This window comes from Populus nigra, chromosome 1, assembly GCF_951802175.1.
Source record: "Populus nigra chromosome 1, ddPopNigr1.1, whole genome shotgun sequence".
In the NCBI taxonomy this organism is placed as follows: domain Eukaryota; kingdom Viridiplantae; phylum Streptophyta; class Magnoliopsida; order Malpighiales; family Salicaceae; genus Populus; species Populus nigra.
The window spans coordinates 13779594-13796825 of NC_084852.1; the positions used below are offsets into that span (position 1 = coordinate 13779594).

At 30.7% G+C, this 17232-nt stretch overlaps 1 protein-coding gene across 1 annotated transcript; it reads left to right on the forward strand.

Annotated features, from left to right (window-relative positions):
• Positions 1-773: 773 nt before the first annotated feature.
• Positions 774-2716, forward strand: LOC133702547 (WRKY transcription factor 28-like). Its single transcript, XM_062126854.1, has 3 exons — positions 774-1406; positions 1528-1668; positions 1999-2716. The coding sequence occupies exons 1-3, from the start codon at positions 979-981 to the stop codon at positions 2366-2368; spliced, it is 939 nt and encodes a 312-aa protein (XP_061982838.1). The 5' UTR covers positions 774-978; the 3' UTR covers positions 2369-2716.
• The last annotated feature ends 14516 nt before the right edge of the window (positions 2717-17232 follow it).

The window sequence follows — 17232 nt, forward strand, 5'->3', positions numbered from 1 at the left end:
AATAATCCTTGGGTTAATCCATAAATGAAGAATAAAATTCATGGATCATAAATGATTTGTCTATGATCATCCATGATGCTAAAAAGATGAACTTAATTCAAATTTACTATATTATAAGACTCATTGAATAATATTACGCAAGAAATATCTTGTTGTTGGTAGGTCATGACAGATTTGCGTTTTCTAAAAAGAATAAGAGTATTTAACATGGAGTTGAGTCTTCATTTTTTTATATATACAAATTAAGCTGCTTCACATTAATTAATTAATTAATCATAGAAATTAAGAGATTACAGAATAATCTCTTAATTATAATCAATAGAGATATGCACGTTGAATCTTGCGTTGCACACATTGACTACTTGTGCTATCCAAGAGGATGATATTACACTAGATTTTTATTTTCTGAAGAAGAAATCGTTATGAGAAGGTTTCTTGGCTTCTAGATGCACCGATAATTAAAAAATTGAGATTATGTTCTTAATTAATATACGGCTTAATTAACTAATCAATAAATAACCCTTTCCATTAATTACTTAGCCATCTTGCACCAATAATATCCGGTGTATGGAGTAGTTAAATGATTAGAAATTTAATATTATTGTTGAGAAAACTTTGAAGACCTTGGTAATATATCTATATATATATATATATTTATTTTTTCATTTAACTGAAAACGAAAAGATTATAATAGTTAGAAATGTGATCATGGAGGTAGACCGGGAATAGGGTGTAAATTGACAGAAGAGGGCGGGACGGATGCGGGAAATGTTTCCATATGAGAGGGCACTTTTGCCCTTGTGATCGGAGGTAGTTTTGTCAACCTTTCTTTATAAAAAGCCATTGGCAAGTCTCCTTCAAACTCGCAGACTCTTTGTACAAGTAAATGAAAATAAGCCAAAAGTAAGTCTTAACGCACAACCAAGACCTAGAAACCGAACCCTCTCCTCCTCCTCCTCCTCCTCCTCCTCTTTATCCATGTCTAATGAGCACAGAGACTTTTACTACCACACTCCATTCCAAGAGGATCATCTTGATGTCAAGCCTCCTTCCATTCTTGGTTCATCAACTTATAACAGGAGTCCCGGCCAAGGGCTTGATCCTTCGTCGTACATGAGCTTGACGGAGTGCTTGCATGGGTCCGTGGACTACAATTCACTTGCGAAAGCCTTTGGCCTGTCACCTTCTTCATCTGAAGTGTTCTCTTCCATAGAAGAAAGTTCAAGGCCAGTGGAAGCTAGAGATTTAGATGGTGGGAATAGTACTGATCAAGTTCCAGCCACCCCTAATTCTTCAGTCTCTTTCTCCTCGAGTGAGGCTGGTGGTGATGAAGACTCAGGGAAGACCAAGAAAGAGACACAACCAGAAAAGCCAGAGGATGGAGGAGAAAACTCTGACAAGAAAGAGTAAGTTTCTGTTCATGTAATCCTCAATATCATATATATGAATTGATCTATGCTACTTTTTCTTAATTCTGCCAATATTCTTGAATTAAACATGGTGTAATTCATTTATGTATGTGAGCAGCAAGGCAAAGAAGAAAGCAGAGAAAAGGCAAAAAGAGCCACGATTTGCCTTCATGACCAAGAGCGAGGTCGATCATCTAGAAGATGGATATAGATGGAGAAAGTATGGACAGAAGGCTGTCAAGAATAGTCCATATCCAAGGTATGCATGCCCTAGCTAGCCTCTTGCACCCCCCCCAAAGCACAGCAAATCAAGAAGCACTAGTTTTTATCAGAAACCAACATATAGACACTATATATTTTGCATGCGTTGACAAAACGTTTTGCTCTTATTGATGATTGCCGAAATTAAGGTCAAAGAAAAAACAAAGGGTACAACATCATCAATCCTTTCATCGCTTCCACTATTTTCTTTTTCCAGCTTCAATTTCTGAAAATGAATTAGGAGTGTTAATTAGCGACAGAAAGGTAATCTTGAAGGTAATTCTTGATAAGATGAACAGTAAATATTAATTAATTATATTTTTATCAGGAGCTATTACCGGTGCACTACTCAGAAATGCACTGTGAAAAAACGTGTGGAGAGGTCATTCCAGGATCCATCAATCGTGATTACAACATACGAGGGCCAACACAACCATCCAATTCCAACAACACTTAGAGGAAGTGCTTCGGCTATGTTTTCACATTCAATGCTAGCACCTGCGCCGATGGCGAGTGGGCCTAGCTTCCCTCATCATCAAGGGTATAATTTTGTTCAAATCCCATCTGCTATGAACAACCAGAACATGGGGGCGTATCCACAAAACGTTAATCAGCATGTGCACCAGCAGTATCAAGTTCCGGACTATGGACTTTTGCAAGACATTGTCCCTTCGATTTTCCTTAGACAAGAGCCATGAGAAGGGTCTCTCTCAGTGTACATATGCTTTTAATAATTTTACCTTCCTGACTTGTTAGGTAATACTTCTTTTCTTCTTTATATCTTAATTCTGAAGTGGACATGCTTCCCTTGGATTAAAGGTGAATTTTGCTACAATATTGGGAAATGCTTTCATAATCCAAGAAGGTCATGAGTCTAAAGCTAGGTCGGTACGTAGCAGTGGTTTTTCAAAAACCCAGCGGTAGGAGGATTGCACGCTTATTATACTCCAAATGTAGTCCATTATTGCTCCCTTTTTTTCTCCTTTTTATTATTGTATGGAGGTGTAATTTTTTTCATTTGAGAATGAAACAATTTCTTCTTCTTCTTCTCCTTCTATTATATATCAATTCTATTTTAATGCATAAATCATGTTGATGTATTGATGGGATGTCGTTTTCTAGAGACTTACTTGTAATTCAACATAAATCATGCTAGTGTTAATGTGAATGTATTGATGGGATACATATGGCCGAAATTTTCTATCCAGCGGCACTGCTTTTTGTTAGATATTAGGTGAATGGAAAATTGTGTTTAAAGTAAAGTTTGAGCATATTTAAAACAAGAATTGTGTAGGTTTGAATAAATAATTTATTTTAAAATTTAAATAAAGAAGGAGAAAAACAATAATAAACTATCAAAATTGTCTAACTATAGGCCATTTTAAAGGTATTTTTTATATATAAAAAAGAACTTCTGGCATTATAGAGAATTCTTATTTTTATTTTTATTTTTTAATTAAAGAATAAATACATTTTGATCTCAAATCTTGTATTTATATCTGTTAATGAAAAAGAGATTTTTCTAAAAATATAATTCGTTATTTTTCTCTTATTTGTGCTATCAAGAGTAAAAAATTGAGTAGATTTAAAAAATAATATTGCAATCACACTACAAGCACTAAAAAATAAAAAATAAATTATTTTAAGGCTATTTATCATTACCTTAATCTATATCTTCATGCTCATGCACTAACAATAAACTTGTAACTAATATATATATAAAAATTAGGGAACAACAATCTTAAACTATTTTAGGTACCTTTTAAACACTTTTATGTTTATGTATGTGTATGATCTAGTTACATATTTATATTTATAACATGTCAAATCATTTGCCACCCCAATTATCTATATATATCATTCCAACATGGTCCGCACTTACCATACATGTTTTGTTTTCAAGAAATTTTATTGTGATTAAGTTGTAACTACTCAATATTTATAGTATATGAGAGACACCAATGTAAGAATGTGAAAGAAATAAATAGGTGGATAATTTTTATCAATCTTTAATAAGATTGAAAGCTATTCTCTCTCCTCCTGTGTTTATTTTTTTCCTGTCTATAAGTATTTAGTAGTTACAACTTTTACACTATAAAATTTTATTTGGTTTACTTGATAGTTCTTATCAACTTCTTGTCAAGAGTAAAAGGAAACCATGTTTTCAAGAATAAAAATGACAACCCCTTTTAACAATCTTTTTCAATATTTTTATTGCAAACTATTGAAGATTTTTTTGTCCATTTTATTAGTATTGAGCGAATATTCACAACTTATAATGAAATGTATGATATTATAGTACCAAAGCTTTCCATTTGTTTTCTTCTCAACTAAACAATAGTCAGTAAAGTCATTCTTTATTTTAATAGACACATATTGTACTTTCTTATCATAACCGATTTGAATAATTAAAGCTAATATAGAATAAAACACCTCTATTAGTTGATTGTGATTCCTTATTAAAAGAATGAACTTGATCTCTTTAAATTGATTTGCTTGCTTGATAAGGTATTCTTGGTATGACTTTAATTTCTCATCCTTCATTTTTTATTCTTCCTTCACATAGTAAATTATTAATAAGGAATCACTATGTATATCAAGCTTTTTAACTTTCATTTCCAATAGTCTCAATCCTATAAATGTATGCTTCATAATCTCCTATATTATTAGCACATTAAAATTGTAATCTGATCACATCTAGATACTTTTTCTTTGTTGATGAAATGAGCACAACACCTATACCATTACCAAATACATTTATTGTCCTATCAAAGTACAAAGTCATATATCTTCACCTATCTTTTCTTTATTTTTAATTATTATAATGTCTTTATTAGGGAATTTAAACTACAAGGGCTCGTAATCGTCAATTGCATTGTTTGCCAAATGATCTGGTATGACGCTACCTTTTAATAACTTTCCAGTCATATAAAAAATGGTATATTCTACTAGCATAACTTGCCATCATGCAATTTGTTAGACAAATAAGACTACTAAAAAATAGATTTGATTGGATCAATTTTAGATATCAACTGAGTTGTCTAATCAAGCATGTATTGCTTAAGTCTTCGTGCACTCCATATTATACCATAACAAATCCTTTATATAAAGGTATACCAAGATTCGCAATCATTAAAATTCTTGCTCAAATAATAAATGGCCTACTATTTCCTTCTATAATTATCCTGCTGACCTAGGACATAACTCATAAAATGTTTTGTCATGGTCAAATACATGATTAATGGTCTTTTTGGTAGTGGTAGGACTAAGAGTAAAAGATTATATAGATACTACTTTATTTTATTAAAAACTCTTCAATAATATTCATTCTATAATCTCACCATAAACCCCAATAATTTCATGTCTTCACCTCAAATTTTCACTTTGATGGATTCAATTTGAGGTTGTACTTCATCAACCTTTTAAAAAGCTTTCTCAGTATCTAGACGCGATCTTCTTCCTCGTTTGACTTGGCCATCATATTATCCTTATATACTTTAATTTCTTTATATATTATTTCATGAAATAGAGTCATCATTGCTCACTGAATGTTTCCTTATATTTTTTAGTTTGAAGAGCATGCCTTCGTAATAAAAAGTTCCCTAAGATGTGACGAAAATGATATTTGTTTTTGTCTTCCTCCACCTTCTTAATATGATCATACCTTTCCATCTATAAAGGAATATATGGAACTTTTAGCAGCATTATCTATAAGTATGTTAATATGAGGTAAAAAGAAATGATCATTTGGGCTTGCTCTATTTATATCTTTGAAATTCACACATTCCAACTTTTCATCTTTTCTTGTAACTATCATGATATTCAATACCTACTAAGGGTATTCAAAATCTTTAAGAACTTGGCTTTCCATTGCTTTCACACCTCTTTTTTTTTAATCTCTTTGATTATAATATTCGACCTTATTCTTCTTAATTTCTACTTTACTGGTTTGTGTTAGGACTAACGGTAACCTGTGTACCCCGATATCAATGTCTAGCTCTAGCATATTATCCACTAGCTTTTCTCTAGTACTACTGGGTGAATGATCAACCCTTTTTTCCCTTCTATTCTTCAAACTCTTTTGGGGGCATAACACCATTCATTTCAGGTTAAGTCACCCATTTCTTTCATTTCAAATATTGAAGCTTGTATGATTATGAGGGACTAGCTAATATAGCGATGATATACATATTCATAAGGTAACGCTTGGTAATTATTTGTATAATGAGACATTGACTTTTTTAAGATCATCTTAGATGACATGTTTTTACTAAATTGGTACCTATAAGCAGCTAACCTAACCTTCTCAGTATCACTCATACCAATCTCTTATGCCTTTTTACCGATTTCAAACCTATGAACAATGAGCATTAAAAAATTCTCAAAACCTTAGTATAGCTCTTTTCAATCATCAATCACATACCCATAACCTTGGTGAAACTTAAAATAAAATATGCAATACATGTTATGTAGCTGCGACTTTTAATATATCATGCAAAGTCGCCATTCACACTTTTAAATATGATTTATTCTGATTAATCACCATGTTTTTAAGTACTATCATATTCATGATTCCATTATTCTTACTCATGTGATTTGGTAAAGGATTGGTGTATATATTAAGTGAATTTACATATCCTTTGAAGGCTATCAACCCATTCTTAATAAGCAGGCTAACCTATTTCTTGAATGTATTGCATATCTTAATGTTATGACCTATCACCCCTGAATTGTAAACAAATCTCTCATCCAATTTATACCAATATAGGTAAGATGACTGAATGGGCTTATAAAAAATATGAGGGACTTACCTTAGTTTGATTATTTATTGATATAGTTTTTTTTAAAGACATGGAAATGTGAGGCATGTACTCTTGCTATGGGTTGTGTTTTGGGTATATTGTCGGTAAAAAGGTTAGGTATTTTGATAATAAATATGTTGTTAGTTATGATTAAAAGGTTGATATTTAATGTATAGCTATTCTGGGGCATGACTTATTATTGGTATTATGGGGATTATGGAACCTTGTAAAATATGCTTGCCATAATTACAATTGAGAAGTTTGATGGTATAAGGTAGGTAGGATAATATGAAGGATATGGTTGGAGATACTACGGATAGGTAGAATTGGTTGTCTTTTTAGGAGAATTTAAGGGGGGAGTCTCTCATGGTTATTTTTGTAACTTATTGGTTGATAGATATAATTAGTCATGTGATGCACCTCAACGCCTTTTTTTTTTGTTGAGTTTTCCTCTTTTTTTTAAAAAAAAAATTAGCAACTTTATTGATTCTTCTAGTTTTGACGGCCTACTCCACTTATTCAACTATGAGTATAATCTCCACAAAACTAGTAGATCCATTTCTTAATATGTATTAATAGAATAGGCTTTTAAAGGTATTGATAAAGAGTGAGACTAGTTCTTTTTTCAAAAGATGAGGTTGGATATAAGCTATGGTTTCTTGCCAACATTGTTTTTTTTAATTAATTCTTTAACCTTCTTCTCCATGACATGTAAAATTGATCGATCAGGTGCCATTTCTATGTTAAATTAATACTGGTTCAACTGCTTTATTAATTCTTTTAGTTTTAAAGGCCTACTCTATTTGTTCAACTACAAGTACAATTTCTACAAAACTAGCAAGCCTATTTCTTAATAGCTATTAATAAAATAGGCTCTTGAAGGTGTTGATAAAGAGTAAGACTAATTCTTTTTTCCAAAGAAGAAGGTTGGATCTAAGCTACAGTTTCTTGCTAACACTAACATATTTTTTCTAATGATTTTTTAACCTTCTTTTCCATGATGTGTAAACTCGACCAGTCAAGTGCCACTTCTATGTTAAATTAATATTTGTGTAGTTGTCTCATTAATTCTTATAGCTTTGATGATTTACTCCACTTGTTCAGCTACGAGTACAACCTCCATAAACTAACAGACTCATTTCTCAACAGGTATTAATATAATAGGTTCTTGAAGGTGTTGATAAGGAGTGAGACTAATTGTTTTTCCAAAATAAGAGGTTGGATTTGAGATACGATTTATTTCTATCACTAACATATTATTTTATTAAATTTTGAATTTCTTCTCCATGACATATAAACTCGATCGGTCAAGTGCTTGATAAGGAGTGAGACTAATTGTTTTTTCAAAATAAGAGGTTGGATTTGAGAAACGGTTTATTTCTAACACCAATATATTATTTTATTAAATTTTGACTTTCTTCTCCATAACATGTAAACTCGATCGGTCAAGTGCTACTTCTATGTTAAATTAATACTAACATATGAATGCTTCAACTAAATCCTTTTACTACTTTATCTTATTCCCATTTCGGCTTATGTACCAAGATAAGGCAACACTGCTTAAGCTTTCATGGAAGAAACAAATAAGAGACTTATCATTTTGAATCACTTCCACCATCTTGCCATAATAAATCCTTAAACGGATCATGAGGCACTCAACGCTTATGTATTTGGTGAATTCAAACACCTTAGACTTTTATGAGATGACTATATCTTATGCCAATCATGTTTTGAAAGCCTTTACAAAATCATACAAATCTATACCTTTAATTTCTCTTAGCCATTCTTTAATTACCAAGAGCTTTATAGGATCCATTTTTTTTTAGGCTTTTTATTCATAACTTCTTCTATAATAAGCTTTAGAGTAGAGGCAAACCTTGCTTGTTGGTAGGTCAATAACATAAAATAGAATATGGAGCCTTTGGAAATTAAGCATCAAGTATCACCCCTAGGAATCTTATGGCTTTTTGCTTAGTAGTAGCCCTTACTGGATATGGAAATTAGGTGATACATCCAGGGTTATAAAAGCTTTGAGAGCATGCTGCAAGGTGTATATTTCTAGAGCATTCTCTCTATTGAAGAGTCTTTCAATAAATGATCTAATATGATAACCCTGCTCAAGCAAACTAGTGAACCTAAATATCTTATTTCTTATTAGTTCTAACTCTTTCTTGTAGTTTTTCTCTAAAAAAAGATTTTTTTTATATTCCATGTTTTTTTTAATCTAGTATTGTAGGTCCATAAAGAAACTTTATCCTTTCAGGGATGAGTTATTTTTTTAATTATCTATGAAACTATCATTGTATTTTTTTTTATGTTAGTTTGAACATCTCATTATCAACATGTTCTCATAATTTTACAAGGTGAGTTTGCTCTTTTATAATGAATCGATGAACCTCCTCTAACTCTTTATTGGTGTTCAAAGCTTCCTCAATTTTGTTTTTTAAACTTTTTTATTTCTTCATTTATCTTTCATATTTCTTCTTCAACTCACTTCCTGGCATGTCTTTCTGCTTTTGTATTGACCTCTAACTTTTGGTTCCTAAGCCATATATACTTTGCGATAGCCTTTTCATCTTTTAATATAACAAATAAAGTTGCATCCTTGTAACTATCTTTAAATTGAGCTAGGTCAAATGTCATTTGGACATATTGTTGATACCTTAACTACCTTGCTATTATAGAGGGTGCATAACTGACATATCTTGTGACCTCAATTTAAAAAACTTACTAATGTTAACTATAAAAAAATGACATACAACATCTCTCCCATGTAAATTATCCTCTTGCTAAATATGGTGGTAGGGTGTTTATGAAATAATTCATACCATTAGCCTCTTTATACTACTACCATTCTAACTTCATGAACTTTTTAATGGGTTTTAATTGACCCACTAAGAAATGTCTAAACAATGGCTACTCTCATTATATATAATATATTAATAAAAGTAGAAAGAAATCAAGGCAACCTAATAGTTGCAATTATAATAGAAACTATTATATCTCTTAATTGTAGTAGAAATATATATATATATATATATATATATATATATATATATATTTCTACTACAATTAAGAGATATAATAGTTTCTATTATAATTGCAACTATTAGGTTGCCTTGATTTCTTTCTACTTTTATTAATATATTTGTTGCTTCTAGGCCATTTAGGTCGGCTATCGATGGAAATAATATCAACCCAAAAATACCTAGATCTAATATCTAGATTTTGATTTTACCATTACTTAGATCATTCATCTTTTGGTTGAATGAGTCTTCCTAAGTCTTCCAAGGCGAGCTCGTAATACCTATATTCTCTTCAACATTTCTTGCTATATCACTAACATTCATGAACTTTGCAAATCTGTATGCAATTTCATCATGCCATAATTTAAAATAGATTTTACATGCATATTGAGGCATATGTAGCAACTGTTGATGCTCTTCTATGGTTGACATTATATCTATTTTTTTGAATAAGAATCATCTACATAAAGGGTCCCAAAAATGCATGAGAGCTTATATAATTTTTTTTAAAAATGTATTTCTAATACTACCGCTAAATTCCTATATTTCTAAATGAAATGATATTTGTCTTGATGACTTAGCCTTTTACAACATCAAATGAATTTGTTAGTCCCATTAACAAGTTAGTTTATAGGCTTCATATGAAGTTTTTGGCCCAAACGATCCTTTTTTTTATTGTAAGATTTTAGACTCTTGTTGAAACTGTTATAAAGTGTTTATGAATTTTGACCATCTTATCACCTATTTCCTCTCGAAATATCATGATTGAGTCAATACTTCATATTTATTAGGCCTGCTCTGTGTGATATTATTGTGAGACTCTTTAAAAAGAAGGTTACAATTATTATGTGTAAAGGTAAGTCAACTAACTAGATTGGTCTTAAAAGGTCCTCCGTTGTTTAGTTAACAAGCCCTATTAGGCTGAACCTTACAAGGTTCAAATAGTATTGACCGAGTGAAACTCATCGACTACTAAGCTAGACTTTTCACAAGAGTTTGGTGGAGTCATTATAGTTGTCTGGGTTAATGATCATCAACACACCACCAATTCCCCATGCTAACCTAAAGTTATGTGTGTGGAAAGAGAAATATTGTGTAATATGTGCAAAGGCATAAATTCATATCCAATTCAAACAAAACAAATAAAAAAGGATGATGTATGAAATGTAAGCACAAAAGAAAAATTATACAAAGAATAATATATAGATAAAAAAAAATAAAATCAAACAATAAACATACATTGATTAACTTAGAAAAATAATAATAACACAAAGAAATATAAAGTATGCATCAAAGTACTACAACACATTATCATAAGAAAAATAAAGCTTAGCTTTTATTAAGTCCCTTATGGAGTCTTCATTATATTATCAGAGATATCTTAGTAAGCTGATTAGGATTGATAAGGGTAAAGTTATAAAAAGGAGTTGCCACCTAGTTTTATGGTAACTAGAAATCCTAAGTAGTCATTAAAGGTTATAAGTAAGGGACTAATTATGTAAAGGGAAAATGAAAATAACCTTAAAATATCCTACTTAAGATAAACTACTTTGCATTTATTTTTAAATAATAAATATACATATTGCCTAAAATATTATATTGCATTTGCTAGTAAAGGTAATAGACTATATGAGCTTGAAGTAGTGACTTGGGATCAAGCACAAATATGGAACCTAATCCTTACTTTTAAGATACAAGCGATATACCCGAGAGGTTGGTAATGATTAATTAGGCTTTGGCTTGGTTTTATTTTATTACATTCAAAATGGGCCTTGTGATGCAAAACTGTTTCTTAGATTGCTAATTTGAGTTTTGAAGAAAAGCTTTCAACTTGACCCAACAAAAACCTTTCCTTAGAGAATCAAAGTTATATGAAACTAATCACCCCTACGCTACACCTATAACAGGATGCGAATGAGAAGTATAAATTATAATGAGATTGATCAATCCTTCAAATAATTTGCAAAATCAATCAAGAACTTAATATATGAATTACTCAACCACATAAAAAGAAACAAAGTACACAATAGGCAACAACTTTAGAAAAAAATATTACAATTTGAAAATAATATTAACAATTGGTTTATATCATAGAAAGCTAACTCTAATTTGACATAATAGACCTGAACTTGATAAATAGACCTTAAGACATTAGAAACCCAAAATAAATAAAAGAATAAAATAAAATCTCACCCAAATAAACCCTTAAATACGACAAGATCTATAATAAACGAAAAGATAAATAAATAATAGCCCAATTAATTAAAATAAGACCAAAGTTGAATTTTATAATCTGCTGGTATAATAGAAGCCTAACTTCAAACGAATGGTTCTCCCTTATATTGATGAATTAGAAGATTTACCATATATCACTAGAAAGATGTGGATATCTACTTCCCAATAAAAATAGAATTGCATAAAAATTCATTATATAATTCCAGTTATAGTCAAACAATAGTTAAAAGTAAAAATTGACAGATTTGAATCTTCTTATTTCAATCTTTCTGTAATGTCTGGATGCTCCCTAACAAACTCTTCTTGAATATGAATCAAATTAATCAAGGCTTGTTCTTCATTCTTTGATATGCTCTCGAAGTCGATCTTAGCCCATGTATCTTGAAGAAGTTTATTAATTGCCTCCTTGAACCTCTTTACTCTAAGGCTTATGACTAGACCTAATAAAACCTCTAATGGATCTCTAGTGTTGAAGCTAGGATCACATCATTCCCTCTCTCCTCTAAAGGATTTGCCCTCCAATCATCAGCTATATAAAACAATGAAATGTTAGATATACTAAACATAGCATTAACACTATATTCACCTAGTAATTCCACTTTATAGATGTTACATTAATCTTCTCAATAATTTGGAATGGTTAATCTCCTTTCGACATCAACTTAGATCTCTTTAAACCAGGAAATCTATTTTTCCTCATATTCACCCAAACCCAATATCTTGGTTCAAATGCCATTTTTTCCTTCCTTTATTGGCTTTAAATGTATATTACTCATTCATCTTTTTAAATATAAGCAAATCTAAAATGTCCCATTAAACGGCCACAATGAGCTTCCCTCACAAGCAATTCACACAATGAAAATTTAGACATACATAATTTTTTATCTTTAAATAAAAATCCATCATGCCTAAAATACTTATCAAAGGCCAAATGCTCACATTGTCCGTACACTTAACCAAAGTCATCATTATCCACATATAATTCTTTTACATGTTCAAATCCTAAAAGTCTAGTGTTCAAGGTATTAAGAAGAACATACCTTTGAGACAATGCATCCATCACTATGTTTTCCTTACCTTGTTTGTACTTGATGACATATAAGAATGTCTATATCAATTCAATCCATTTGGCATATCGCCTATTCAACTTACCTTGGCTCTTTAAATGTTTTAAAGATTGATTGTCCGTATGTATTGTAAACTCCTTAGGCCAAAGATAATTTTGCTAAATCACCAAGGTTCTCACTAATACATACAACTTTTTATCGTATATTGGATAATTAAAAGTTGTTTCATTAATCTTCTCACTAAAATAGGTTATAAGTTGTTTTTGTTGTTTTAAAACTGCTCCAATACCTATACATAAGTCATCATACTCAATCTTAAAAGTTTTTGTAAAGTCATGTCAAGCAAGCAATAGGGTTGAAATCAACTTTTCTTTTAACAAGTTAAAAATCTTTTCTTGTTCATCATCCCATTTAAATCCTACTGTTTTCTTTATAATTTTAGTTGATGGTGCAACTAGAGGTCTAAAATCTTTGACAAATCTTCTGTAAAAACTAATTAAACCATTAAAACTTCTTACCTCACTTATCATCTTAAGTGAAGGCTGTTCTTGAATAACCTTTATCTTTCCCTTATCTATCTCAATCCTTTTTACACAAACAACATAACCTAAGAACACAATTCTTTCCATTCAAAAATCACACTTCTTTAGATTAGCATATAATATTTCCTTTATGAGTGTTTTAAGAACCTGTCGTAAATGATTATATATTTATCTAATTCTTTGCTATAAATCAAGATATCATTCAAATAGACAACAACGAAGTTTCTAATAAAAGATCTCAACATATGATTGATTAACCTCATGAATGTATTAGGGCATTAGTCAAACCAAAAGGCATTACTAACCATTCATACAATTCATATTTAGTTTTGATTGTTGTCTTCCATTTATTTTCTTCTTTCATTCTAATTTGATTATAACCACTTTTCAAATCAGTTTTAGGAAACACGGAAGAACAATGTAACTCATCAAGCATATCATCTAATTTAGGGATATGATGTTTATACTTTACTGTAATATTTTTAATGGCTCTATAATCAATACACATACACCAAGTATTGTCCTTTTCATGCACAAGTAATATTGGAATTGCTCAATGACTCATACTTTATTAAATATGCTCTTTCAACATCAACTCTTTTACTTACCTTTGAAGCCCTTTATTCTCATCATGATTACTTTTATAAGTTAGCTGGTTTGGAATTGATGCTCATAGAACAAAATTAATTTGATGCGTTCAATCTCTCGAATTGGTGGCAAACCATTACGGATCTTTTTAGGAAAAATATCCTCAAATTCCTGCAAAAGAAATTTAGCAACACTAGGAACACAAGAATTCAAACCATCAAAATTAAAATGTGCCTCCTTATACAAAAGTAAAATCATAGTTATATTGAAATGATAAGCATGAGTAAGGTCACTTTGTTTTGCATAAAAATTAAGGTGTTTCTCTAATTTTTCTAGACACTCTTCTTTTTTCACCCTTACTATTTTCTCTCAACTCTCGGCTTTCCCCATGTTATTTTTTTTTTGTTGAAATCTCCAAACTTATTTCTAATGGCCAAACCCCCCCCAAAAAAAAATTATTTCACACTCATGGCTCACCTTATTTTCACTTGGCCTCACATCCTCACTATTATTTTTCATAAATTCTTATTCAGCTTCCTTGGCTTTCTTAAGCTTTAATTGATTCTCATACATTTTCCTAGGTGACAATAAAACAAGTGTGTAAATCTTTTCATCTCACGGTATACTTGTTTTTTAATCCATCATGTTTGGCCTTCCTATCAAACTACCAAGGTCCCCCCCTCAAACAATAGGTGTGTAGCATGCATAAGAATAACATCATATACAACCTCATCCTTAGACTTTCCTATTATGAATGAAACCAAAAGTTTCTTAGTCACCTTAACTTCTCCATATTCATTCAACAACTGAAGTTTATATGGCTTAGCATGCTTAGATGTATTCAAGTTCAACTTTCTAACCAAAGTTGAGCTAGCAATATTAGTACAACCACTATTATCAATTTTCATACTATATATGTTATTATCAATATAGCACCTAGTATGAAAGAGATTCTCTTTTTGTTGCTCTACATCCTTTTTATAAATCTAAACACTCAAATATCTCATAACCAAGTATTCTCTTTGCACATCATGCTCCACATCACTAGAATCATCGATTTTTGACATCACCTCCAAATCATCCTTACAAGCTGATTCCACCTCACCATCATCTCTTATAATCATACTTCTTTTATTTGGACATTCACGTGCATAATGCCTTAGCCCTTGATATTGAAAACACCTAATCTTCTCACTTATGCTTCGGTTGAGCGATATTTTTCCCTTTTTCCTACAAGGCTGCAACTTGCTTCCTAACAAATGAAAGTTTGGCTACTTTAAATGTAGTCATTGGTTTCACCTATGCATTACTCTCTATTCTAAAATTTGACTTCAAACCCAAAGAGAATCCTGAATATCCACCAGGTTTTGCAGTATCCTTTCTCCTCAATTATTTCTCTACTTTTATAATCATGTGTAACACATCCTCAATCTCCCCAATACTAATAAAAAACATGGCCTCTAAAATATCCTAAAAAACTTTCAATCCAATCCAATCCAAATGCCGCATTAAAATTTATACCCTAAACATAAAAACGGCATGTTTCGAAAAGATACCGAAGGATTAACCATTTTTTTAAAACAAAATTCAACTATTTCTGCTGGGTGGCCTAATAATGTGTAAAGACGTTTTGAGATATAAAGCATTACAAGTGTGACAGTCAGTGGTCAGCTTGGAATTTGATGCTGAATGGACATTTTTATGTTCTCCAATTTGAGTGAAGCAAAAGCAGGAAAAGTTGACTGCCTGTTTAGGCAGCGACAATTCAAAGTAGAGCTTGGGAAAAAAGTTCCTACTCAAGAACATGTACAAGCCACTGCCTAACATGTGCTTCATATCTTGACTGGAAAAAAAAAAGGCTAGAATCTATACAAAGAAATTTGGACGGACCAAAAGTAGAGTCAAGTCGTAGGGAGGTTTCTGACCGATGGGAACGCTAGCTGGCTATCAAGGGTAGCGGCCTAGATCCACTCTAAATTTAGGTAAAAGTGATGTTCAAATCTCTTAAATTTCGAGTAATTACATAATTTTGTTGGAATTGGAAAACACAAATATATTTAATTAAAACTAAAATCCATGCTGGGTCCATGGAGCTGAAGAACAGATGACCATGTGTACAACGTTTTTGTTCAATATTCCTGGCAGAGTTAAACGTGAAGCAATAATATATTTGAATGTTGTCGACATGAAACATACATAGTTGGTCCACATGGAGCAGAGAATCAAGGTATTATTTGTTTACATATATGTTTATGGAAACAGAGTTCTGCATTCGTTAGTGCGCCTATAACATGCACATATAAGCTTTTAGGGTATTCTGGAGTGTAGTAGTTGTTATTTTTTAAAGTGTTTTTTTGTTAAAAAATAAATTAAAATAATTTTTTTATTTTTTAGAAATTATTTTTAATATCAGTACATCAAAATGATCTGAAAATATCAAAAATATATTAATTTCAAACAAAAAATAAAAATTAAATTTTTTTTAAAACACTTTTAAAACATAAAAATGAATAAGTCGCGATCAATTATTGTCAAGGTAAAACATACATTGTTGGTCTGCATGGTAGAAAGAATTACAATATCATTTGTTTATACATATTTTTTTGAATAAATATTGCCTCTAAATGTGGAAGTATAATCTAATCATAATATATACACACACACACACATTTACAATATAATTGAAAAATAGTTATGATAAGTCATTATCCAATTAACTTAACACACTCTAAATTATTACTAAAAGAGTAATTTAGCTATTTTTTATAACAAGAAATATCTATGAACCAGTTTATACATTAATCAGTATAATTTTAAAAATACATCTATCATATCGATGCATGTGGTACATTTAAAGAAATATTTTTTTCATGATATTAGTCTCAAGGTTTGAATTAAGAGATGTTTAAAAGTGTGGTAATGATTATTTTTTAAAATATATTTTATTCGGAAATATATAATAATAATATTTTTTAAAAAAAATTATTTTTAATATCAGTACATTAAAACAATATTAAAACATTAAAAAAATTAATTTGAAATAAAAAAATAAAAAACAATTTAACTTTTTTTAAAAAACACTTTTATAATGTACCTGAAAACAAACTAGATATAAAATAGTGAAGAGAAACAACACAATCTATCAACTGCCAAGGCAAGGCAATCCTTTTAGGTTAAAGAGCTAGTACTGCTTACTAGATCCAATGAGCATCAAACAATTGCCCAACAATGGTACTCTATTGCCACCATTGAAATGTACTCTATATGGGAGTTCTAAGCTAAAGAGAGTGTTTATTTGACTT

What these genes read in the sequence shown, in the direction of transcription:
- LOC133702547 (XM_062126854.1), top strand. Translation starts at nt 979, where the DNA reads ATGTCTAATGAGCACAGAGACTTTTACTACCACACTCCATTCCAAGAG. An exon ending in GAAAACTCTGACAAGAAAGA is followed by an intron (nt 1,407 to 1,527) that starts GTAAGTTTCTGT and finishes GTATGTGAGCAG; the next exon opens with CAAGGCAAAGAAGAAAGCAG. An exon ending in AAGAATAGTCCATATCCAAG is followed by an intron (nt 1,669 to 1,998) that starts GTATGCATGCCC and finishes TATTTTTATCAG; the next exon opens with GAGCTATTACCGGTGCACTA.